This window comes from Macaca fascicularis, chromosome 12 (assembly GCF_037993035.2).
Source record: "Macaca fascicularis isolate 582-1 chromosome 12, T2T-MFA8v1.1".
Taxonomy (NCBI): Eukaryota; Metazoa; Chordata; class Mammalia; order Primates; family Cercopithecidae; genus Macaca; species Macaca fascicularis.
Window position 1 is genome coordinate 11,617,845 of NC_088386.1, and position 25,087 is coordinate 11,642,931.

General features: G+C 38.6%; 1 protein-coding gene across 5 annotated transcripts in view; it reads right to left on the reverse strand.

Moving 5' to 3' along the window:
* EPB41L5 (erythrocyte membrane protein band 4.1 like 5) overlaps positions 1–25,087 on the reverse strand; it is a 169,427-nt gene that overhangs the window by 47,261 nt on the left and 97,079 nt on the right. For all 5 annotated transcript variants that reach the window (XM_074008827.1, XM_015431975.3, XM_015431974.3 and 2 more), the window contains 2 exons: positions 9,826–9,989; positions 6,601–6,698 (listed from right to left, as the gene is read on the reverse strand). In XM_074008827.1, the coding sequence (XP_073864928.1) occupies positions 6,601–6,698; positions 9,826–9,989 (262 nt within the window). The remainder of the gene's footprint in view (positions 1–6,600; positions 6,699–9,825; positions 9,990–25,087) is intronic.

Genomic DNA, 25,087 nt, shown 5'->3' on the forward strand with positions numbered 1-25,087 from the left:
CTACAGCTTTTATCTAAAGTTTTCTATTTATCCTTCTGTCTCTGGCCCTGCATTCCCCTACATTACAGAGATATATTTAAAAACTGACACCATGAAAGCAAACAGACAAGTGGGATAGAGTACTGAAAAGTCAAGAAAATGGAAAGCATTTCTGAAACTGAATCACCTTCTAACAGCTATTTCTAAGAAAAAATATATTAGAAAGAAAGGGGGGGAAGAAAGGGCTTGGATCCAGAAAGACGGTTTTAATAATGACAGTGCAAGACAGAAGAAAATCACTTTCTACTCTATACTGGTCTCTAAAGAAATGCCAGTTAGTGGTAAATGATCCTGTCTGACAGCTTTGAAGAGAGCAGTGGGTCTCCCAGCATGGAGGTTGAGATCTGAGAACGGACAGACTGCATGCTCAAGTGCATCCCTGACCCTTAAGTAACCTAACTGGGAGACATACCCCACTAGGTGCAGACCAACACCTCACACCTCACACAGCTGGGCACATCTCTGAAACGAAGTTTCCAGAGCAAGATCAGACAGCAACATTCGCTGTTCAGCAATATTCTACCTTCTGCAGCCTCCGCTGCTGATACCCAGGCAAACAGGGTCTGGAGTGGACCTCAAGCAAACTCAACAGACCTGCAGCTGAGGGTCCTGACTGTTAGAAGGAAAACTAACAAACAGAAAGGACACCCACACCAAAACCCCATCAGTATGTCACCATCATCAAAGACCAAAGGCAGATAAAACCACACAGATGGGGAAAAAGCAGGGCAGAAAAGCTAGAATTCAAAAAATAAGAGCGCATCTCCCCCTCCAAAGGAACGCAGCTCCTCGCTAGCAACAGATCAAAGCTGGACAAAGAATGACTTTGATGAGTTGAGAGAAGGCGGCTTCGGTCGATCAAACTTCTCAGAGCTAAAGGAGGAACTACGTACCCGGCGCAAAGAAACTAAAAATCTTGAAAAAACAATGGAAGAATAGATAACTAGAATAATCAATGCAGAGAAGGCCATAAACAAACTGATAGAGATAAAAACCATGACACAAGAATTACGTGACAAATGCACAAGCTTCAGTAACCAACTCAATCAACTGGAAGAAAGAGTATCAATGACTGAAGATCAAACGAAATGAAGCGAGAAGAGAAGTCTAGAGAAAAAAGAGGAAAAAGAAATGAACAAAGCTTCCAAGAAATATGGGATTATGTGAAAAGATCAAATCTACGTCTGATTGGTGTGCCTGAAACTGAGGGGGAAAATGGAACCAAGTTGGAAAACCCTCTGCAGGATATCATCCAGGAGAACTTCCCCAACCTAGTAAGGCAGACCAACATTCCAATTCAGGAAATACAGAGAACGCCACAAAGATACTCCTCGAGAAGAGCAACTCCAAGACACATAATTGTCAGATTCACCAAAGATGAAAGGAAGGAAAAAATGTTAAGGGCAGCCAGAGAGATAGGTCGGGTTACACACAAAGGGAAGCCCATCAGACTAACAGCAGATCTCTCAGCAGAAACTCTACAAGCCAGAAGAGAGTGAGGGCCAATATTCAACATTCTTAAAGAAAATAATTTTAAACCCAGAATTTCATATCCAGCCAAACTAAGTTTCATAAGTGAAGGAGAAATAAAATCCTTTACAGGAATGCAAATGCTTAGAGATTTTGTCACCACCAGGCCTGCCCTACAAGAGATCCTGAAGGAAGCACTAAACGTGGAAAGGAACAACCAGTACCAGCCATTGCAAAAACATGCCAAAATATAAAGACCATCGAGGCTAGGAAGAAACGGCATCAACAAACAAGCAAAATAACCAGCTAATATCACAATGACAGGATTATGTTCACACATAAGAATATTAACCTTAAATGTAAATGGACTAAATGCTCCAATTAAAAGACACAGACTGGCAAATTGGATAAAGAGTCAAGACCCATCAGTTTGCTGTATTCAGGAGACCCATCTCACATGCAGAGACACACATAGGCTCAAAATAAAGGGATGGAGGAAGATCTATCAAGCAAATGGAAAACAAAAAAAAACCAGGGTTGCAATCCTAGTCTCTGATAAAACAGACTTTAAACCATCAAAGATCAAAGGAGACAAAGAAGGCCATTACATAATGGTAAAGGGATCAATTCATCAGGAAGAGCTAACTATCCTAATTATATATGCACCCAATAAGGAGCACCCAGATTCATAAAGCAAGTCCTTAGAGACGTACAAAGAGACTTAGACTCCCATACAATAATAATGGGAGACTTTAACACCCCACTGTCAACATTAGACAGATCAATGAGACAGAAAGTTAACAAGGATATCCAGGAATTGAACTCAACTCTGCACCAAGCGGACCTAATAGATGTCTACAGAACTCTCCACCCCAAATCAACAGAATATATATTCTCAGCACCACATTGCATTTATTCCAAAATTGACCACATAGTTGGAAGTAAAGCACTCCTCAGAAAATGTAAAAGAACAGAAATCATAACAAACTGTCTCTCAGACCACAGTGCAATCAAACTAGAATTCAGGACTAAGAAACTCAATCAAAACCACTCAAATACATGGAAACTGAACAACCTGCTCCTGAATGACTACTGGGTACATAACGAAAAGAAGGTAGAAATAAAGATGTTCTTTGAAACCAATGAGAACAAAAATACAACATACCAGAATCTCTGGGACACATTTAAAGCAGTGTGTAGAGGGAAATTTAGAGAAAGCTGGAAAGATCTAAAACTGACACCCTAACATCACAATTAAAAGAACTAGAGAAGCAAGAGCAAACACATTCAAAAGCTAGCAGAAGGCAAGAAATAACTAAGATCAGAGCAGAACTGAAGGAGATAGAGACACAAAAAACCCTCCAAAAAATCAATGAATCCAGGAGCTGGTTTTTTGAAAAGATCAACAAAATTGATAGACCGCTAGCAAGACAAATAAAGAAGAAAAGAGAGAAGAATCAAATAGATGCAATAAAAAATGATAAGGGGATATCACCACCGACCCCACAGAAATACAAACTACCATCAGAGAATACTATAAACACCTTTACGCAAATGAACTAGAAAACCTAGAAGAAATGGATAATTTCCTGGACACTTACATTCTCTCAAGACTAAACCAGGAAGAAGTTGAATCCCTGAATAGAACAATAGCAGGCTCTGAAACTGAGGCAATAATTAATAGCCTACCAACCAAAAAAAAAGTCCAGGACCAGATGGATTCACAGCCGAATTCTACCAGAGGTACAAGGAGGAGCTGCTACCATTCCTTCTGAAACTATTCCAATCAATAGAAAAAGAGGGAATCCTCCCTAACTCATTTTATGAGGCCAACATCATCCTGATACCAAAGCCTGGCAGAGACACCACAAAAAAAGAAAATTTTAGACAAATATTCCTGATGAACATCGATGCAAAAATCCTCAATAAAATACTGGCAAACCGAATCCAGCAGCACATCAAAAAGCTTATCCACCATGATCAAGTGGGCTTCATCCCTGGGATGCAAGGCTGGTTCAACATACACAAATCAATAAACGTAATCCAGCATATAAACAGAACTAAAGACAAAAACCACATGATTATCTCAATAGATGCAGAAAAGGCCTTCGACAAAATTCAACAGCCCTTCATGCTAAAAACTCTCAATAAATTCGGTACTGATGGAACATATCTCAAAATAATAAGAGCTATTTATGACAAACCCACAGCCAATATCATACTGAATGGGCAAAAACTGGAAGCATTCCCTTTGAAAACTGGCACAAGACAGGGATGCCATCTCTCACCACTCCTATTCAACATAGTGTTGGAAGTTCTGTCCAGGGCAATCAGGCAAGAGAAAGAAATAAAGGGTATTCAATTAGGAAAAGAAGAAGTCAAATTGTCCCTGTTTGCAGATGACATGATTGTATATTTAGAAAACCCCATCATCTCAGCCCAAAGTCTCCTTAAGCTGATAAGCAACTTCAGCAAAGTCTCAGGATACAAAATCAATGTGCAAAAATCACTAGCATTCTTACACACCAATAACAGACAAACACAGAGCCACATCATGAGTGAACTCCCATTCACAATAGCTTCAAAGAGAATAAAACACCTAGGAATCCAACTTACAAGGGATGTAAAGGACCTCTTCAAGGAGAACTACAAACCACTGCTCAGTGAAATAAAAGGGGACACAAATGGAAGAACATGTCATGCTCATGGATAGGAAGAATTAATATTGTGAAAATGGCCATACTGCCCAAGGTAATTTAGATTCGATGCCATCCCCATCAAGGTACCAATGACTTTCTTCACAGAATTGGAAAAAACTGCTTTAAAGTTCATATGGAACCAAAAAAGAGCCTGCATTGCTAAGACAATCCTAAGTCAAAAGAACAAAGCTGGAGGCATCACACTACCTGACTTCAAACTATACTACAAGGCTACAGTAACCAAAACAGCATGGTACTGGTACCAAAACAGAGATATAGACCAATGGAACAGAACAGAGCCCTCAGAAATAATACCACACATCTACAGCCATCTGATCTTTGACAACCCTGATAAAAACAAGAAATGGGGAAAGGATTCCCTATTTAATAAATGGTGCTGGGAAAACTGGCTAGTCATAAGTAGAAAGCTGAAACTGGATCCTTTCCTTACTCCTTATACGAAAATTAATTCAAGATGAATTAGAGACTTAAATGTTAGACCTAATACCATAAAAACCCTAGAAGAAAACCTAGGTAATGCCATTCAGGACATAGGCATGGGCAAGGACTTCATGTTTAAAACACCAAAAGCAATGGCAACAAAAGCCAAAATTGACAAATGGGATCTCATTAAACTAAAGAGCTTCTGCACAGCAAAAGAAACTACTATCAGAGTGAACACGCAACCTACAGAATGGGAGAACATTTTTGCAATCTGCTCATCTGACAAAGGGCTAATATCCAGAACCTACAAAGAACTCAAACAAATTTACAAGAAAAAAACAACCCCATCAAAAAGTGGGCAAAGAATATGAACAGATATTTCTCAAAAGAAGACATTCATACAGCCAACAGACACATGAAAAAATGCTCATCATCACTGGCCATCAGAGAAATGCAAATCAAAACCACAGTAAGATACCATCTCACACCAGTTAGAATGGCAATCATTAAAAAGTCAGGAAACAACAGGTGCTGGAGAGGATGTGGAGAAACAGGAACACTTTTACACTGTTAGTGGGATTGTAAACTAGTTCAACCATTGTGGAAAACAGTATGGCAATTCCTCAAGGATCTAGAACTAGAAGTACCATATGACCCAGCCATCCCATTACTGGGTATATACCCAAAGGATTATAAATCATGCTGCTATAAAGACACATGCACACCTATGTTTACTGCGGCACTATTCACAATAGCAAAGACTTGGAATCAACCCAAATGTCCATCAGTGACAGACTGGATTAAGAAAATGTGGCACATATACACCATGGAATACCATGCGGCCATAAAGAAGGATGAGTTCGTGTCTTTTGTAGGGACATGGATGCAGCTGGAAACCATCATTCTCAGCAAACTATCGCAACAACAGAAAGCCAAACACTGCATGTTCTCACTCATAGGTGGGAATTGAACAATGAGATCACTTGGACACGGGAAGGGGAACATCACACACCGGGGCCTATTGTGGGGAGGGGGGAGGGGTGGCATTGGAGTTATACCTGATCTAAATGACAAGTTGATGGGTGCAGCACACCAATATGGCACATGTATACATATGTAACAAATCTGCACGTTGTACACATGTACCATAGAACTTAAAGTATAATAATAATAAAAAAAAGAAATTCCAGTTAGTTATCCAAGGATGGAAGAACACTGTGAGTTAGCCATTCTCCTTTCCTCTTTAAAACAAAAACAAAATTCATCTTGGCCATGTTATCAGTTGTCTATATGTAGAGAAAAAAAAAGGGCATTTCTAGATCATTACCTAAAATCAACTCTTCCATTTAGTGGGGCCATCTGGTAGCTGATATGATTAATTATAAAATTTCCATCTCATTCTATTTATTTTAGCTCTTCCTATAAGTTATTTAACATAGAAATAAGAAAATCATAGTCAAACTATAAATTGAAGCTTGATTGGTATAATTGGTATGTATTCCCCACCCCACAACAAAAAATATTTAAAGGGGACAGGGGAGAGAAAGGAATGATAGATGAAGTTAAAGCATCGGAAATTCTATTCTCTTTCTTGTTTATACCACAGAGGAGCCCTCTTTAAAACAAATCCTTCTGTAATTTCCAAAGGCTTCAGCAAGTCCTTCAACTAGACTGGGTGCATCAAAATAAAAGGTTTAACAGTCATCTTGACTGTGGTTTTTTTTTTTTAAATCATGCAATCACCTCACAATTCATCTTGCTGTGCAAGTTTCCCCCTTCCCTCCTGAACATCTACAGATTTCATCCTTTTAAAATGGGAAAACAGGTTTATAAGAAATCAGCACAGACAGATTTCCCAGTTAAAGAAAAAAGTACTATCTTTGGAAAGAAAAGATTTGTGGGAGCTCTGGAGATGTGTAACAGGTATACGCAGGGGAAATTTGAATACCTGGCTGTTTATGTTAACATCGATGTTGGATCGAGGGGACAGCAAAGGACTGTTCTCCATCTCAAGCTGTTTGAGCTTCTCTGAGGCGTCTTTTAATGCTGGAAAAAAAAAAAAAAAGGCAAAATAATCCCTCAGTCTGCCAGGCTGTCACAGCTAGCTGTGTGAGGGTATGGTTTTGTTTTGTTTCGGTTTCTCAACATCAATTATCAATTAAAAGTAATAATCCAGATAAACACAAAATAATATATTTTCTTTCCATAACCAGCTACCTGTCCATTAATCTGAGTAAGAGTTAATCCTAAGTAGAAACACCACCCTAAATCTGCAGCATTCCTAAAAAGCAAGTAGATGTGAAATCTCAATAGCATGTGTGGTTAAGAAGGTTTACCTAGCCAAGAGACTCAAAAGGCACACAACACTTGTGACATGATCCTTTTCGTTCATAACCACAACCCAGGCTCATGTATAACCTCAACACTTCGCCATCTTTGTTCATTGGCCCTGACTGCCTAAAACTAAATTTACGTGGAACAAACTGTGAAGAATATATATTTATTCATTCACTAAATCAACATATTATATGTTGGTACCATCAGGTGTGACGCAAGACAAGCATTTTGTCTTCATAATGTTCTTCCTAGTGGCAGAATACATTACAAAGTCCTCTAACCACTGAAAAGATAATACATTAAACACAATTCATCTTTAAATGAAGACTTAAAATTAACCTGAAATAATCTTATTTTGCAGATTAATTTGATGTGAGCATAAAATTTTACACTGTCACTTGACAAAAAATGTTGAATGCCTAATAATTTCTATATAATCAGAAGAAAAGAAGAGAAAACTTTGAAATCATATCCTCTGGGTCAAAGGGATCTTCTAAAAGTGGCCACCAGTTAACTGAGTGGAGGCCCTGGCTACACATTAAGAATCAGCTGGAGAGCTTTCAAGAAATACTCATTCCCAGGACTCACCCAAGAATAATCATAACAAAAGCTTTTGAGGTAGGATTCTGGAACTGGTAGTTTTTAAAACTCTCCAGGTGATTTTAAGTACAACCAAGGCTGAGAACCAGTAATTCAACACCGGTTCTTCCCTATCTATTTACTTAATTGCCATCTCCTGGTTTTCTTATGCTTCAAATTACTCCATCCTGAATACTCTTTTTGTTGTTAAAATAAACCTTTTTCTGCTACATTTTTTTTGTCCGAGGAACATCCTGCCATGCAGCACAAGCTATTTTAGTTACAATTTGTAACTATTTACCTATGTGAATCAGGATTTTGACATTACAACCAAAATAAAATACACAATTGGATATCAAGATTGATGAACTTAAATTCACCAATATGAGTTTGTTTCATCAAAGAGAGTTATATTTCATTTGATCTTTTCTAAGCATCCCTAGTTCATTTTACCATGTAAATTCTAAGCTAACATATTTTGCAAAAAGTATGTACTCAATAAGTGATACTAATACAACACTATTACAGCACTGGAAAAATTAAACTTTGTGAATTCGTGTAATGGATATCAAATGGAATGTAAATAAAATCAATACTGCCATCTCTTTAAAGGAGACTATTTTTATTTTTAACCCTGGAAATACTCTGCATTAAGATAGTCATGGTTCTGGCTGAATCTAAATCCTGCTGGCTTTGCTATGCTATGTCTCAATTCTTTCTAGAAACAAAAAGCAAATTTCTTTTTTTAATTTTAATTTAACTTAATTTTTTCTTTTCTTTTTTTTTTTCTTTTTTCTTTTGAGACGGTCTTGCTCTGTGGTCCAGGCTGGAGCTCAGCGGCATAATCTCAGCTCACTGCAACCTCTGCCTCCCAGGTTCAAGCGATTCTCATGCCTCAGCCTCCCGAGTAGCTGGGACTGCAGGCGCGGGCCACCACATCCAGCCTAATTTTAATTTTTGATTCAGGGAGTACATGTACAGGTTTGTTACAAGGGTATATTATGTGGTGCCATGGTTTGGGCTTCTACTGATCTCATCTCCCAGATAGTGAGCACAGCACCCAATAGGAAGTTTTTCAGCCCTTTCACACTCCATCCCTCCTTTAGGAATCCCCAGTGTCTACTGTTCCCATCTTTATGTCCCTGTGTAGCTCCCACATATAAGTGAGAATAAGAGCAAGCGTTGCTAACAAGAAGTGGAGTCCAGGGAAAGGCTGTCAAAACTGGACTATTCAAAATAAATTACTACAGAGAAAGTACGTGAGAAATAGTAATGGGGGATATTTTCTTAATCTAATAACAGACTACTACCTTAAAAAATCAAATTACTTTGAAATTACCAATGTAATAAGTTAAATTATTATTTCTCTGACCTGAGACTAACAAGCAAAATTTAAACATGTTAGATGTCAGTAAAAAACCATGATGTACCAGAGTATTTGTAGTGATTTCTTAGGAAACAAACAAATTTTTAGCACCACTTATTAGTAATACTTTAACATGTTCTATTAACCAGAAGCACTGTGTGACTTTTCACTAACATTTATTTCTAAATTACTAAATGTTACTGCTGTATTCTACAGTCTCAGAGACAACAGCATACGTAGGGCAATTTTCTGAGTTGTTTAACACTGTAGTGGCTAATTTTAGCCTCCAATAGAAATCAAATTGTCAAGAGTCAAATAAATACAAGCTGCTTTAAAATGAACATGCATTACAGTGAGATTCAACAGGAAACTGCTGTTTATAAACAAGTTATGCTTTCATATAAAACTAAACTCACAAATATATAGACATTTTCAATGAGAGATTACTGTCTCCTTTTAACCTTCAAAAATGTGTGTGTGTGTATGTGTGTGTGTGTGAGTTTTAAAGCACCATTCTTTCTGTGTTATTTCTTTTTGTGGGCCTAGGCAATAATAAACCTCATTAATGACAAAATACTTTCTAAGAGCTAATGGGATGTTCAAACATTCATTCAATCCTATGCCCTAGAAAACGTTTCCACTCTAGAAAAAAGCAAATGAAGACTCTTAAATGTTTAATGTCTTATAAATGACACACACGTTTGATGACCTCAATTATGTTATCTTAAACATTTCAGTGTTCCCTTTAGTCAAAAAGGCAAGAGGGCATAACTCTTCTGGATTAAATTTAAAAGTTGAACTAGTATAAAAAATATTATTAGAGAAGCTAATTTAAATATATCAAAGGAACACAAAAAGGTATGACTGATGTATTATGGAACATTTACTTACTCTCATATTCAACTTCAGGTTCCCCTAATCCAGGAAGCCTGGTGGCTACATTAATGTCATTCAGTGCTTGGGATGTTTCCATAGTGTCGGATGCCCCAATTACATCACCAATCGTTGTTTCCAATAAGTCTGGGCTATTCAGCAAATCAATATTCGGAGGAATGCTGCAATGGAAATAGAAAATTTACTTAGACCAAGACATTTAACATGAAAAAATTAAAACACTGCTCACCCCCTGTATCTGCAACTTCCACCACATCTGTGAATTCAAGCAACCATGAATCAAACAATACAGTTTATTTACATAGCATTTATATCGCATTAGGTTTTCTACGTAATCTAGAGATGATTTAAAGTTTATGGGAAGATGCATGTAGGTTACATGCAAACACGGCACCATTTCATATAAGGCACTTGGGCGTCTGTGGATTTTGGTATCTCAGGGAGGTCCTGGAATCTATCCTCCATGGATACTGAGGGACTATACTAACAAGGTCTTTGTTGAAAACAGATTCATGGAAAAGTTTTTATCTCAATTGGTTTCATTCATCTCTCACAACCCTTTGAGTAGACGTCTTCTCCCAGCCAAAATGGAGTGATAGGGACTGGTTTGCCCTCCCACCTGAAAACCTAAGGGAGAAAAATAACCTAAATAAGTAAGGTTAAATAAATAACCTAAATAAATAAGTTCCACAAAGTTGCAGAATACAAGATCAATATAAGAAAACTCAATTGTATATCTATACATGAACAATGAGTAATAGGAAACGGAAGTTATGAACACAATTTCATTCACAGTAACATCAAAAGGGATAGAAACTTAGGAATAAATTTAATAAAGGATATGTATGACTTGTACACTGAAAATCATTTATAAAGGAGATCTAAATAAAGACTTTTAATGTTCACAGATTGGAACACTTAATATTCAAGATGGCTTCTCCCCAAACTGATGCGTAAATTCAATGTATTCACTATCAAAATCCCAGCAGGACTTTTTTTTGTAGAATTGACCAGCCAATTCTAAGATTTATGAAAGCCAAAGCAGCTAGAATAGCCAAAACAATTTCAAAAATGAATGTACACTACTGAATTTGAAAACTTACTAGAAAGCCACAGTAATCAAGACAGGCTGATACTGGCACAAAGACAGGCATGTAAATCAACAAAATTGAGAGTCTATATTATGGAATATAAGGAACTTGTGACAACATAAGGCTTTTTGACAACATAAATCAGGGGAAAAGACAGACTTTTAAACAAATGGTACTAGGACAACCAGATATCCATATGCAAACATATTAATTTAGGCCCTACCTCACACTGTACACAAAAATTAAATCAAAATGGATAAGCGACCTAAGTGTTAAGAGCAAAAACTATAAAACTTTAGAACAAAATATAGAAGAAAAAAATCTTTGCGACTTTGGGTGGAGTATTCTTAGATATGACACTAAAAGTATCCATAAAAGAAAAACTTAAGATGAACTTCATCACAACTAAAAATGTTTCAGTGTCAAAGAACCATTATGAAAATGAAACGCCACAAATTGGGGGGAAATTTTTGCAAATCATGTATCTGATAAGGGGCTAGTTATCCAAAGCATACGAGGAACTCTCTGTAGATATATAAGTTAATACAGCATATATATTACTTACTATATTAAGTTATAGTTAAGTTGGCATGAGATGATACTCCAGTAGGGTAGGCAGCTAATCAGCTATGACTGATATCCTTATAAAATGGGGAAATTTGGACACAGATACACACAGGGAGAATGCCATGTGAAGACAAAGGCAGAGATCAGGGTGATGCATCTACAAACCAAGAAACACCAAAGACAGCCAGCAAACCACCAGAAACGAGGACAGAGGCACAGAATAGTCTTTCTCAGAGTCCTCAAAGGAAGCAACCCTAGCAACGCCTTGCTCTTGGACTTCTAGCATCTTACTGAGGCAAAGTTCAGTTTGTGGTATCTTGTAACAGCAGTCCCAGCAAACCAATACATCTCATATTCTAAAGATCTGCACAGGACTAAAAGAGAGCCTTAGAGCACATCAGGCCATAAAAGAAAGAAAAGACAAAAAAATCCCAAAAAGACATTCTGTGAGGGAACTCAAAGGACTAAAAAGAACTGTGACTTTTCTCCTTCCTTCCCCAGGAGAATGGGGCATTGTAAAATCACATCGGGTAAATGGAAGCTCTAAAAGAACTTGTGAAAGCGGAGAAAGGCATCTTACTCTGTGGTGGGAGATTACTGAGCAGCAGAAACTACCAGGCGTATGTCAGGTGTGTGTGGCAGAAGGAGTGCTCTTAGGAAAATTCAACATATGAATCTGCACATTTGGGAGCATATGTAAATATATTTCCCATGAGTTAAGTGCCTCCCTTAGCAATGAGAGGTCCAAACTCAGTAAGTTGACTGGAGCCAACTTTACCAATGGAGGGAAAAGGCCAGCAGTTGGACAAGCTGCGTTTCCACTGTTTGGCAGGGCAAGAATGTATAGACTCCCTAGAGGACGAGTTTGGAACAAGTTGCACATCAAAATGTGTAATTACAGAAATAGATAACAACACACTGAAAAAATCCATGAGTCTATGCTGACAACAAATTATTTCTTTTGAAGGTGGGAGAAAAGAGGAAAGTTGCTCTTTATAGAAGAAAACCGACTTCTATCTATAGAAGAAATGACAGAATTAGAACATCACCATATTACAAATATCAAGTTAATAATGGATACAGGCAAAAAGTATTGATGAATGCTAAAACTACAGGGTAAAAGACTGTTAGGGAATAAGAAATCCATTCGGTCTTAAAATGACACTCCACAGATTATACAGGAAAAAGTACCTTCACAGAGAACTCTGGTGAATATCACCTTAACAAAACATTAGTAAAAAGGTTTAACCTCAATCTCGTCATGAAAAAATAATCACACAAATCTAAGTTGAGAGGCATTCTACAAAAGAACTGGTGTACACTCCTTTAAAAAAAAGTCAAATGTGAAAGGTAAAAAAAAAAAAAAAAAAAAAAAAAGATAGGCTGGTGGAACTGCTCATGATTAAAGAAACATGAAAAATGAACTGAAATATTTATTATATGCTGGGTCGGGAGGAAAAACAGCTATAAAAGGTATTGAAACGTTTGGGAAAATCTTAATAGGTACTGTATATTAGATAACAGTATTATACCAATGTTAAATTTTCAGAGTATAACATAAACGTATCTTTGATTTTTGGAGATCCATGCAAAAGTACATAGGAATGAAGAAATGTCATGCCTGCATTAGGATTCTCATTAGCCAGCCAAGAAAATGAAACAAATGCGAGCAAATATGGTAAAATATTAAGTTGGTGAATCTACAGGAAGGGCATATGGTTATTCACCCACCATTCATTCAACTTTTTTGCAGGTCTGAAGTTTTCCAAAATAAAAATTTGAGAGAAATAAAAGAATGCATGTACTTCCCCTGGGCCAAGTGTTAAGTCCAACTTTAAGCCCAATCAATGAAACTCCAAAAGGTACCAAGGTCAGATGATCTAAATAGTAAAAGGATACTTGTGGGCAGGAGCTGAGCCAGAAATGAGGGGAGTGAAGAAGGGTGTCGGAAGAGGTGAAATATGAAGTATATTGCCTATGTTGGGGAAGTGACTGGTTCTATGATGGCCTCTGAGAAAACACACTAATGAGAAGCACGGAAGAGCAAGCATTTGCACATATGCCATCACTGGATTACCAAAGAACCAACCAAGTAAGTCTTCGCCCCCTTTCCTCTTCTTTCTTCTTCATCCCTCAATGTGAGCACCACAAGAATAAGGGGAGAAAGTAAAGACTAAAAGAACAAACAGGCCAGGCACAGTGGTTCATGCCTGTAATCCAGGCACTTTGGAAGGCCGAGGTGGGAGGATTGCTTGAGTCCAGGAGTTTGAGACCAGCCTAGGCAACAAGGCAAAATGCCATCTCTACTGAAAACAAAAACTTAGCTGGGCATGGTGGCACATGCCTGTAGTCCCAGCTACTCAGGAGGCTGAGATGGGAGAATCACCTGAGCTCGGGAGGTGGAGGCTGCAGTGAGCCGAGATTGTGCCACTACACTCTAGCCTGGACAACAGGAGTGAGACCCTGTATCAAAAAGAAAAAAAAAAAAAAAGAGAGAGAGAGAGAGAGACAAACACTCCCCATCCCCATTCGCCACTGCACCTCTGTACATTTTGAGAATGGGTAAAGGGGAAATTGTTAAATTAGAAGTGGACTTTTTGTAATTTAAAGTATGTTTCAATGATTACAAGTAAGATGGTTCTTATATCTATAAATGATGAGCTAGAAATGGGGAAAGTTTACTTTATATAGATCAATACAGTAATTAAGGGACAAGTCAAGAGGGATATTCAACCCTTTCTAAAAGCAGGTGATGAACTCCTAGTAATTAAGTGTGGCTCAAGCAAGGGGGCACGTGAAGGGCTGAGAGTGAAAACAGAAACCAGGGTCAAAATTTCAACACTGGGGAAAATGAAACCCAAAACACCTCATATGTGACGAGGCAGTGAACAGTCAGATGCACTACTTGAAACCAGGGGACTAGGTTTTCTAGACAGGAACAGAGGCTGAAAAAGTTCTATTTACAAGTTTAGAGTTTTTAAGTTTCAAATAAAAAAAAAAAAACTTTGTCTGCAATGAAGGGAAGAATTAGAAATATCTGTGCAACCAACAAGCAGACTACCATATCTTGGGCTCAAGGACTGAAGGTAATTTCTCTGAAAGACCCTACTATAAAACCTTCAGAGCTGAGGATTTCAAAAAGTAAGGTTGAGGAAATTTCAAAACTAACTTACAGGGCAGAAAGAGCATGGTAAGAAGGAAAGAAAACAAACAAATCTGCTTAACATAAGACAATTTGAACTCACAAACAAAAAATTACAAAGCACATATATCTGATGCTAAGACAACCAACAAACCCAAGAAACAGGAGTATTTACAGCTAAGGAAGTAGAAAGGATATAACACAGTCTAAAAAGGAATTTAAAGTATATTAAATGTGCTGAAAGATATAAAGGAGGGATAGAATAAAACAGGAAAGGAGGCTATGAAACAACAGCAGATTCTGAGAGGTATCATCAAATTAAACACTGAAAAAAAGAAACACAGCAAGCTAGCCCAAACATAACTGAATTAAAAGATACTAACAAAAATTAGGGAAATCACTAAGAAGGTAACAGAGATAAAGACACAGTAAACATGGGCTGGGTGTGGTGGCTCACACCTGTAATCCCAGCACTTTGGGAGGCTGAGGCAGGTGGATCACTTGAGGTCAGGAGTTTGAGACTAGCCTGGCCAACATGGTGAAACCCCATCTCCATTAAAAATACAAAAATTAGCTGGATGTGGTGGTGCACGCCTGTAATCCCAGCTACTCGAGAGGCTAAGGCAGGAGAACTGCTTGAACCCGTGAGGTGGAGGCTGCAGTGAGCCGGGATCATGAAACTGCACTCCTGCCCAGGCCACAGAGCAAGATTTCGTTTCAAAAAAACAAAAACAAAAAAGGCATAGTAAACGTGAAAGGTAAGAAATACAGAAATTGACATGAATTGAAAGCTGCAACATACATTTAATAGAAATTCTAAAAGGAAAAACAGAAATGATGAAAGAGAAGCAATATTAGAGGGGATAATGATTATCCATTATAATCATGATAATGATTATAATTACCAAAAGGAGACATTCATGAGGGATTAAACATTGAATAACGAACACACAAGTTTTACTTCTTTCTCATAAAACTACTCTAGTGTGACAGTACGAGGACAAAAAAGAGCAGAAGAGATTTTTAAAAATCTTTCAAAGGCAGTGAAACACATTAACAAGTGGCCATTAATTAGAAGGACTGAATTAATCTAAATCTAATCAAACAGTAGGGAATGCTTAGAAAAAAGACAAATCTCTGTACAGAACAAGAAAAGTTGCTAATAATTCCCTCCCAATCCATGGGTTGTCTCTTCATTTTCTTGATGGCATCCTCTGAAATACAACAGTCTTAATATTTGATGAATTCTAAACTTATCAATTTTTCTTTTGTCACGTGTTTTTAGTGATCTATCTGAAAGAACACTACTCTAAAACTTTTGTCACTATCAGAGTTAGGTCTGACTGCTTCTTTAAGTGGAACCCCAATGCATTCCTCCTCACTGGGCAGGGCCTCCCTGTGGGGTGGCTTCAGCCACTCTAGCCAGGGTTATATGGGCAAACTCTAATATCTCCCTGGGAAGGAGCTCCCAGGGGAAGGGGCAGCCACCATCTCTGTGGTTTGACTGACTCAGCTGTTCCAGTCTGCCAGCTTTGGAGTCCAAATGGTCCAGATGAGGAAGGGTCCCCAGTGCAGCACAGCTGCTTTGCTACATTGTGGCCAGATTGCTTCTGCAAGCAAGACCCTGATCCATTCCTCCTCCCTGGGCAGGACCTCCCTAGAGGGGCTTCAGTCACTCCAGCCAGGGTTATACAGACAGAGCTCTGATCTCTCCCTAAGATGGAGCTCCTGGAAGGAGCCATCTCTGTGTTCAGTCAACTCAGCCATTCCAGCCTGCCAGCTTTGGGAGTCCAAAAGGTGCAGAGGAGGAAGGGTCCCCCGCAATGCAGCACACCTGCTGTACCAAAAAGCAGCCAGACTGCTTCCTTAAGCATGTCCCAGATCCCAGATCTCATTCCTCCTGACTGGGTGAGACCTCCCAACAGGGGCGTTCAGATACCTCCTACAGGAACATTTGGGCCATTAACAGGTCAGTGCCCCGCTGGGATAGAGCTTCCAGAGGAAGAAGCAGACTGCCATCTTTGCTATTTCATAGCCTCCACTGGTGATATTTCCAGCTATGAGAAAAACCAGGGCAACCAGAGTCTGCAGCAGACCCCCTGTATCAGCTCTATGGAAGAGTGGCCTGTTGAAAGAAAAACAAACAGAAAACAACAACATCGACCAAAAAGACCCCACAAAAATTCCATTCAAAGGTCAGCAATCTCAAAGACTGAAGGTAGATAAACCCACAGAGATGAGAAAGAATAAATGCAAAAATGCTGAAAACTCAAAAAGCCAGAGTGCCTCTTCTCCTCCAAATGACGACATCACCTCCCCTGCAAGGGCACAGAACAGGGCAAAGGCTGAGGTGGCTGAATTGACAGAAGTAGACTTCAGAAGGTCAGAATAATGAACTTTGGTGAGCTAAAGGGGCATGTTCTAATCCAATGCAAAAAAACTAAGAATCATGAGAAAATGGTATAGGAGTTGATAGCCAGGTCAGTCAGTCTAGAGAGGAACATAACTGACCTAATGGAGCTGAAAAACACAATATGATAACTTCACAATGCAGTCACAAGTATCAACAGCAGAACAGACCAAGCAGAGGAAAGAATCTCAGAACTTGAAGACTACCTTTCTGAAATAAGACTGGTAGATAAGAATAGAGGGAAAAAAAAAAAGGAAAAGCAATGAACAAAACCTCCAAGAAATATGGGATTATGTAAAGAGACCAAACTTATGACTGATTGAGGTACCTGAAAAGAGACAGGGAGAACAGAACCAAGTTAGAAAACAAACATCAGGATATATCCAGAAGAACTTCTCCAACCTAGCAAGGCAGGCCAAAATCAAATTCGGGAAATGCAGAGAACTCCAGTAAGATGCTCCAAAAGAAGATCAACCCCAAGACACATAATCATCCGATTCTCCAAGGTTGAAATGAAAGAAAAAATGGTAGGGGTAGCCAGAGAGAAAGGCCAGGTCATCCACAAAGGGAAATCCATCAGTCTGACAGCAGACCCCTCAACAGAAAACCTAAAAGCCAGAAAAGATGGGGCCAATATTCAACATTCTTAAAAAAAGAATCTCCAATCCAGAATTTCATACCAACCAAACTAAGCTTCTTAAGTGAAGAAGAAATAAGATCCTTTTCAGACAAGCAAATGCTGAGGGAATTCTTGCAGGCCTGCCCTGCAAGAGCTTCTGAAGGAAGCACTAAATATGGAAAGGAAAAACAACTACCAGTCGCTACAAAAACACACTGAAGTACACAGGCCAATGACACTATGAGGCAACCACACAAACAAGTCTGCAAAATAACCAGCTAGCATCTAGTTATTTTGATGACAGGATCAAATTCACACATAAAAATACTCACCTTAAATGTAAATGGGCTAAACACCCCAATTAAAAGACACAGAATGTCAAGCTGGATAAAGAGCCAAGACCCACTGGTATGCTGTCTTCAAGAGACCCATTTCACGTGCAAAGATACACATAGGCTCATAATAAAAAGATGGAACAAAATTTACCAAGCAAATTGAAAATAGGAAAAAACAGGGGCTGCAATCCTACTTTCTGGCAAAAAAGACTTTAAACCAACAAAGATCAAAAAAGACAAAGAAGAGCATTATCTAATAGTAAAGGGTTTAATTCAAAAAGAGCTAACTATCCTAAATATATATGCACCCAATACAGGAACAACCAGATTCATAAAGCAAGTTCTTAGAAACTTACAAAGAGACTCAGACTCCCACACAATAATAGTAGGAGAGTTTAACACCCCAATGATAATATTAGACAGATCACTGAGAGAGAAAATTAACAAAGATATTCAGCATCTGAACTCAGCTCTGGATTAAATCAAGCAGACCTGATAGATGAATACATAATTAACCACCCAAAAGCAAAAGAATATACACTTTTCTCATTGTCACACAGCAACTACTCTAAAACTGATTACATAATCAGAAGTAAAACACTTCTCAGCAAATGCAAAAGAGCTGAAATCATAACTCTCTCAGACCACAGCACAATCAAACTACAATTCGAAATTAAGAAATTCACTCAAAACCACACAACTACATGGAAATGGAACAATCTGCTCCTAAATGACTCATGGGTAAATAAAATTAAGGCAGAAATCAAGAAGTTTTTTGAAACTAATGAGAACAAAGAGGCAACATACCAGAATCTCTGGAACACAGCTAAAGTAGTGTTAAGAGGGAAATTTATAACACTAAATACCCACATCAAAAAGCTAGACAGATTTCATTAACAACCTAACATCACAATTAAAAGAACTAGAAACCAAGAGCAAACAAACCCCAAAGCTAGTAGAAGACAAGAAATAACCAAGATCAGAACTGAACTGAAGGAGACAGAGACACACACAAAAAAAAATTCTTCAAAAAAAATCAATGAGTCTGAGAGGTGGTTTTTTGAAAAAATTAACAAAATAGATAGACTGTTAGCTAGACTAATGAAGAAAAGAGAGAAGAATCAAATAAACACAAACAGAAATGATAAGGGAGATATCACCACTGACTCCACAGAAATGTAAACAACCATCAGAGAATACTATAAACGCCTCTATGCAAGTAAAGTAGAAAATCTAGAAGAAATGGATACATTCCTGGACATATACACCCTCCAAAGAATGAACCAGGAAGAAACTGAATCCCTGAATAGACAAACAACAAGTTCTGAAATTGAGGCAGTAATAAACAGCCTGCTAACAACAACAGCAACAAAAGCCCAGGACCAGATAGATTCACAGCAGAATTCTACCAGAGGTACAAAGAAGAGTTGGTACCATTTCTACTGAAACTATTCCAAAATATTGAAAGAAGGGATTCCTCCCTAACTCATTCTATGAGGCAAGCATCATCTTGATACCAGAACCTGGCAGAGATACAACAACAAAAAAAAACTTTAGGCCAATATCCTTGATGAGCACTGATGCCAAAAAAAACTCAATAAAATACTGACAAACTGAATCCAGGAGCACATCAAAAAGTTTATCCACCACGATCAAGTTGCCTTCATCTCCAGGATGCAAGGCTGGTTCAAAATACACAAAACAATAAATGCGATTCATCACATAAACGAAACTAGAGGCAAAAACCACATGATTATCTCAATAGATGCAGAAAGGGCCTTCAATAAAATTCAACATCCCTTCATGTTAAAAACTCTCAATAAACTAGGTATTGAAGGAACATACCTCAAAATAATAAGAGCCATATATGACAGACTCACAGCCAGTATCACACTGAATGGGCAAAAGCTGGAAGCATTCCCTTTAAAACCCAGCACAAGATAAAGATGCCCTCTCTCACCACTCCTACTCAACATAGTATTGGAAATTCTGGCCAGGGAAATCATGCAAGAGAAAGAAATAAAGGGTATTCAAACAGGGAGACAGGAAGTCAAATTATCTTTGTTTGCAGATGACATGATCCTGTATCTAAAAACCCCATCATCTCAGCCCAAAAGCTTCTTAAGCTGATAAGCAACTTCAGCAAAGTCTCGGGATATAAAATCAATGTGCAAAAATCATTAACATTACTATAGAACAACAACAACAATAGGTAAGCACAGAGCCAAATCATAATTTAACTCCTATTCACAGTTGCTACAAAAAGAATAAAACACCTAGTAATACAGCTAATAAGGGATGTGAAGGACCTCTGCAAGGACAACTGCAAACCACTGCTCAAAGAAATCAGAGGACACAAACAAATGGAATAACATTCCATGTTCATGAATGGGAAGAATGAGTATCAATAAAATGGCCATATTGCCCAAAGTAATTTATAGATCCAATGCTATTCTCATTAAACTACCACTGACATTTTTCACAGAATTAGAAAAAAAATACTTTAAAATTTGTATGGAAATAAAAAAGAGCCCAAATAGCCAAGACAATCCTAAGCAAAAAGAACAAAGCTGGAGGCATCATGCTACTCGACCTCAAACTATACCACAATACAGGCTACAGTATACTACAGTAAAGGTTACAAGAACCAAAACAGCATGGCACTGGTACTAGAACAGACACATAAGACCAATGGAAGAGAATAGAGAAATCAAGAATAAGAGAGCACACCTATAACCATCTGATCTTTGACAAACCTGACAAAAACAAGAAATGGAGAAAGGACAGAACTCTCCACCCCAAATCAACAGAACATATATTCTTCTTAGCACCACATCACGCTTATTCTAAAATTGACCACCTAATTGGAAGTAAAGGACACCTCAGCAAATGTGAAAGAACAGAAATCACAACAAACTGTCTCTCAGACCACAGTGCAATCAAATTAGAACTCAGGATTAAGAAATTCACTCAAAACCGCACAACTACATGGAAGCCGAACAACCTGCTCCTGAAGACTACTGGGTAAATAACAAAATGAAGGCAGAAATAAAGATGTTCTTTGAAACCAATGAGAACAAAGACATAACATACCAGAATCTCTGGGACACATTTAAAGCAGTGTGTAGAGGGAAATTTATAACACTAAATGCCCACAAGAGAAGGCAGGAAAGATCTAAAATCGACACCCTAACATCACAATTAAAAGAACTAGAGAAGCAAGAGCAAACAAATTCAAAAGCTAGCAGAAGGCAAGAAATAACTGAGATCAGAGGAGAACTGAAAGAGATAGACACACAAAAAACCCTTCAAAAATTAATGAATCCAGGAGCTTTTTTTTAGAAAAGATCAACAAAATTGACAGACCTCTAGCAAGACTAATAAAGAAAAGAGAGAAGAATCAAACAGATACAATAAAAAATGATAAAGGGGGCCAGGCACAGGGGCTCACGCCTGTAATCCCAGCACTTTGGGAGGCCAAGGCAGGCAGATCAGAAAGTCAGGAGATCAAGACTATCCTGGCTAACACAGTGAAACCCCGTCTCTACTAAAAATATAAAAAAATTAGCCAGGCGTGCTGGCGGGAGCCTATAGTCCCAGCTACTTGGGAGGCTGCGCCAGGAGAATGGCGTGAACTCGGGTGGCAGAGCTTGCAGTGAGCTGAAATTAGGCCATTGCCTGGGCGACAGAGCAAGACCCTGTCTCAAAAAAAAAAAAAAAAAAAAAAAGATAAAGGGGATATTGCCACCGATCCTACAGAAATATAAATTACCATCAGAGAATACTATAAACACCTCTACACAAATAAACTAGAAAATCCAGAAGAAACGGATAAATTCCTGGACACATACACCCTCCCAAGACTATAGCAGGAAGAAGCTGAATCTCTGAACAGACCAATAACAGGCTCTGAAATTGATGCAGAAAAGGCCTTCGATAAAATTCAACAGCCCTTCATGCTAAAAACTCTCAATATACTAGGTATTGATAGAACGTATCTCAAAATAATAAGAGCTATTTATAACAAACCCACAGCCAATATCATACTAAATGGGTAAAAACTGGAAGCATTCCCTTTGAAAACCAGCACAAGAAAGGGATGCCCTCTCTCATCACTCCTGTTCAACATAGTGCTGGAAGTTCTGGCCAGGGCAATCAAGCAAGAGAAAGAAAGGTATTCAATTAGGAAAAGAGGAGTCAAATTGTTCCTGTTTGCAGATGACATGATTGTATATTTAGAAAACCCCATCGTCTCAGCCCAAAGTCTCCTTAAGCTGATAAGCAACTTCAGCAAAGTCTCAGGATACAAAATCAATGTGCAAATATCACAAGCATTCCTATACACCAATAACAGACAGAGAGACAAACGAGTGAACTCCCATTCACAATTGCTACAAAGAGAATAAAATACCTGGGAATCCAACTTAAAAGGGATGTGAAGGACTTCTTCAAGGAGAACTACAAACCACTGCTCAATGAAATAAAAGAGGACACAAACAAATGGAAGAACATTCCATGCTCATGGATAGGAAGAATCAATATCGTGAAAATGGCCATACTGTCCAAGGTAATTTATAGATTCAATGCCATCCCTGTCAAGCTACCAATGACTTTCTTCACAGAATTGGAAAAAAACTACTTTAAAGTTCATATGGAACCAAAAAAGAGCCCACATTGCCAAGACAATCCTAAACAAAAAGAACAAAGCTGGAGGCATCACGCTACCTGACTTCAAACTATACTACAAGGCTACAGTAACCAAAACAGCATGGTACTGGTTCCAAAACAGATATATAGACCAATGCAACAGAACAGAGGCCTCAGAAATAACACCACGCATAAACACATCTGATCTTTGACAAACCTGACAAAAACAAGAAATGAGGAAAGGATTCCCTATTTAATAAATGGTGCTGGGAAAACTGGCTAGCCATATGTAGAAAGTTGAAACTGGATCCCTTCTTACACCATATACAAAATGTAATTCAAGATGGATTAAAGACTTAAATATTAGACCTAAAACCATAAAAACTCTAGAAGAAAATCTAGGCAATACCATTCAGGACATAGGCATGGGAAAGGACTTCATGACTAAAACACCAAAACCAATGGCAACAAAAGCCAAAATAGACAAATGCGACCTAATTAAACAAAAGAGCTTCTGCATGGCAAAAGACACTACCATCAGAGTGAAAAGGCAACCTACACAATGGGAGAAAATTTTTGCAATCTACCCATCTGACAAAAGGCTAATATCCAGAATCTACAAAGAACTCAAACAAATTTACAAGAAAAAAGCAAACAACCCCATCAAAAAGTGGGCAAAGGATATGAACAGACACTTCTCAAAACAAGACATTTATGCAGCCAACAGACACGTGAAAAAATGCTCATCATCACTGGTCATCAGAGAAATGCAAATCAAAACCACAATGAGATACCATCTCACGCCAGTTAGAATGGCAATCATTAAAAAGTCAGGAAACAACAGATGCTGGAGAGGATGTGCAGAAATAGGAACGCTTTTATACTGTTGGTGGGAGTGTAAATAAGCCCAACCATTGTGGAAGACAGTGTGGCGATTCCTCAAGGATCTAGAACTAGAAACACCATTTGACCCAGAGATCCCATTACTGGGTATATACCCAAAGGATTATAAATCATGCTACCATAAAGATACATGCACACGTATATTGCAGCCCTATTCACAATAGCGAAGACTTAGAACTAACCCAAATGTCCATCAATGACAGACTGGATTAAGAAAAGATGGCACATATACACCATGGAATACTAAGCCACCATAAAAAAGGATGAGTTCATGTCCTTTGCAGGGACATGGATGAAGCTGGAAACCATCATTCTCAGCAAACTATCACAAGGGCAGAAAACCAAACACTGCATGTTCTTACTCACAGATGGGAATTGAACAATGAAGACACCTGGACACAAGGCAGGGAACATCACACACCGGGACCCGTTGTGGAGGTGGGGGGCTGGGGGAGGGACAGCATTAGGAGAAATACCTAACGTAAATGACGAGTTGATGGGTGCAGCAAACCAACATGGCACACGTATACCTACGTATCAAACCTGCACGTTGTGCACATGTACCCTAGAACTTAAAAGTATAATAAAAAATATATATATACATATAAATTTTGGAGGGAAAGGGTGCAGCACAAACTTTTAGACCATAGTAGAGTCCTTTCAATGGCTTTACCATTTCAATTGGACAGATGTTTTAGACGGAGTTTTATTTTCGATGGAGTTTTGCACTTATTGTCCAGGCTGGAGTGCAGTGGCACAATCTTGGCTCACTGTGGCCTCTGCCTCCCAGGTTTGGTCGATTCTCCTGCCTCATCCTCCCAAGTGGCTGGGATTGCAGGTGCCAGCCACCACTTCCGGCTAACTTTTTGTATTTTTAGTGGAGATGGGGTTTCGCCATGTTGGCCGGGCTGGTCTCGAGCTCCTGACTTCAGGTGAGCCGCCCGCCTCGGCCTCCCAGGGTGCTGGGATTGCAGGCGTAAGCCACTGCGCCTGGCCTAAAATAATTTTAATTGAAGGAGCAATAAGAAGAAAAAGTTGGAAGTTTCTTTCCCATCTCCACTTGCAGTTTTTCAAAACTTACAGTCCTCGATCCCCTTATTTTTTTAATCTTTAACCCCAAACAATACCATACAAAGACCTTTTTGGGATTTTTTGCGTTTCCAGGTGTCACAGCCTAGATGGTCACCTTCTTTCTTTCTTTATACTAGTTTTATTAATGAGAGTTGTTTTTTTTTTTTTTAAAGCACCTGTTTACATGTCTATGTCCACATCAATTGTGATTAGAATTAAACAATCCGAGGGTGTATGTTCCATTTTAGAAAACTTTTGGTAACTGCTTCTACTTGCTCACATATTTTCTTTCTTTCTCTCTCTCTTTCTCTCTTTTTTTTGGAGATGGAGTGTTGCTCTGTCACCCAGGCTGGAGTGCAGTGGCGTGATCTCAGCTCACTGCAACCTCCACCTCCTAAGTGATTCTCCTGCCTCAGCCTCCCATGTAGCTGGGACTACAGGCACGTGCCACCACACCTGGCTAATTTTATTTAT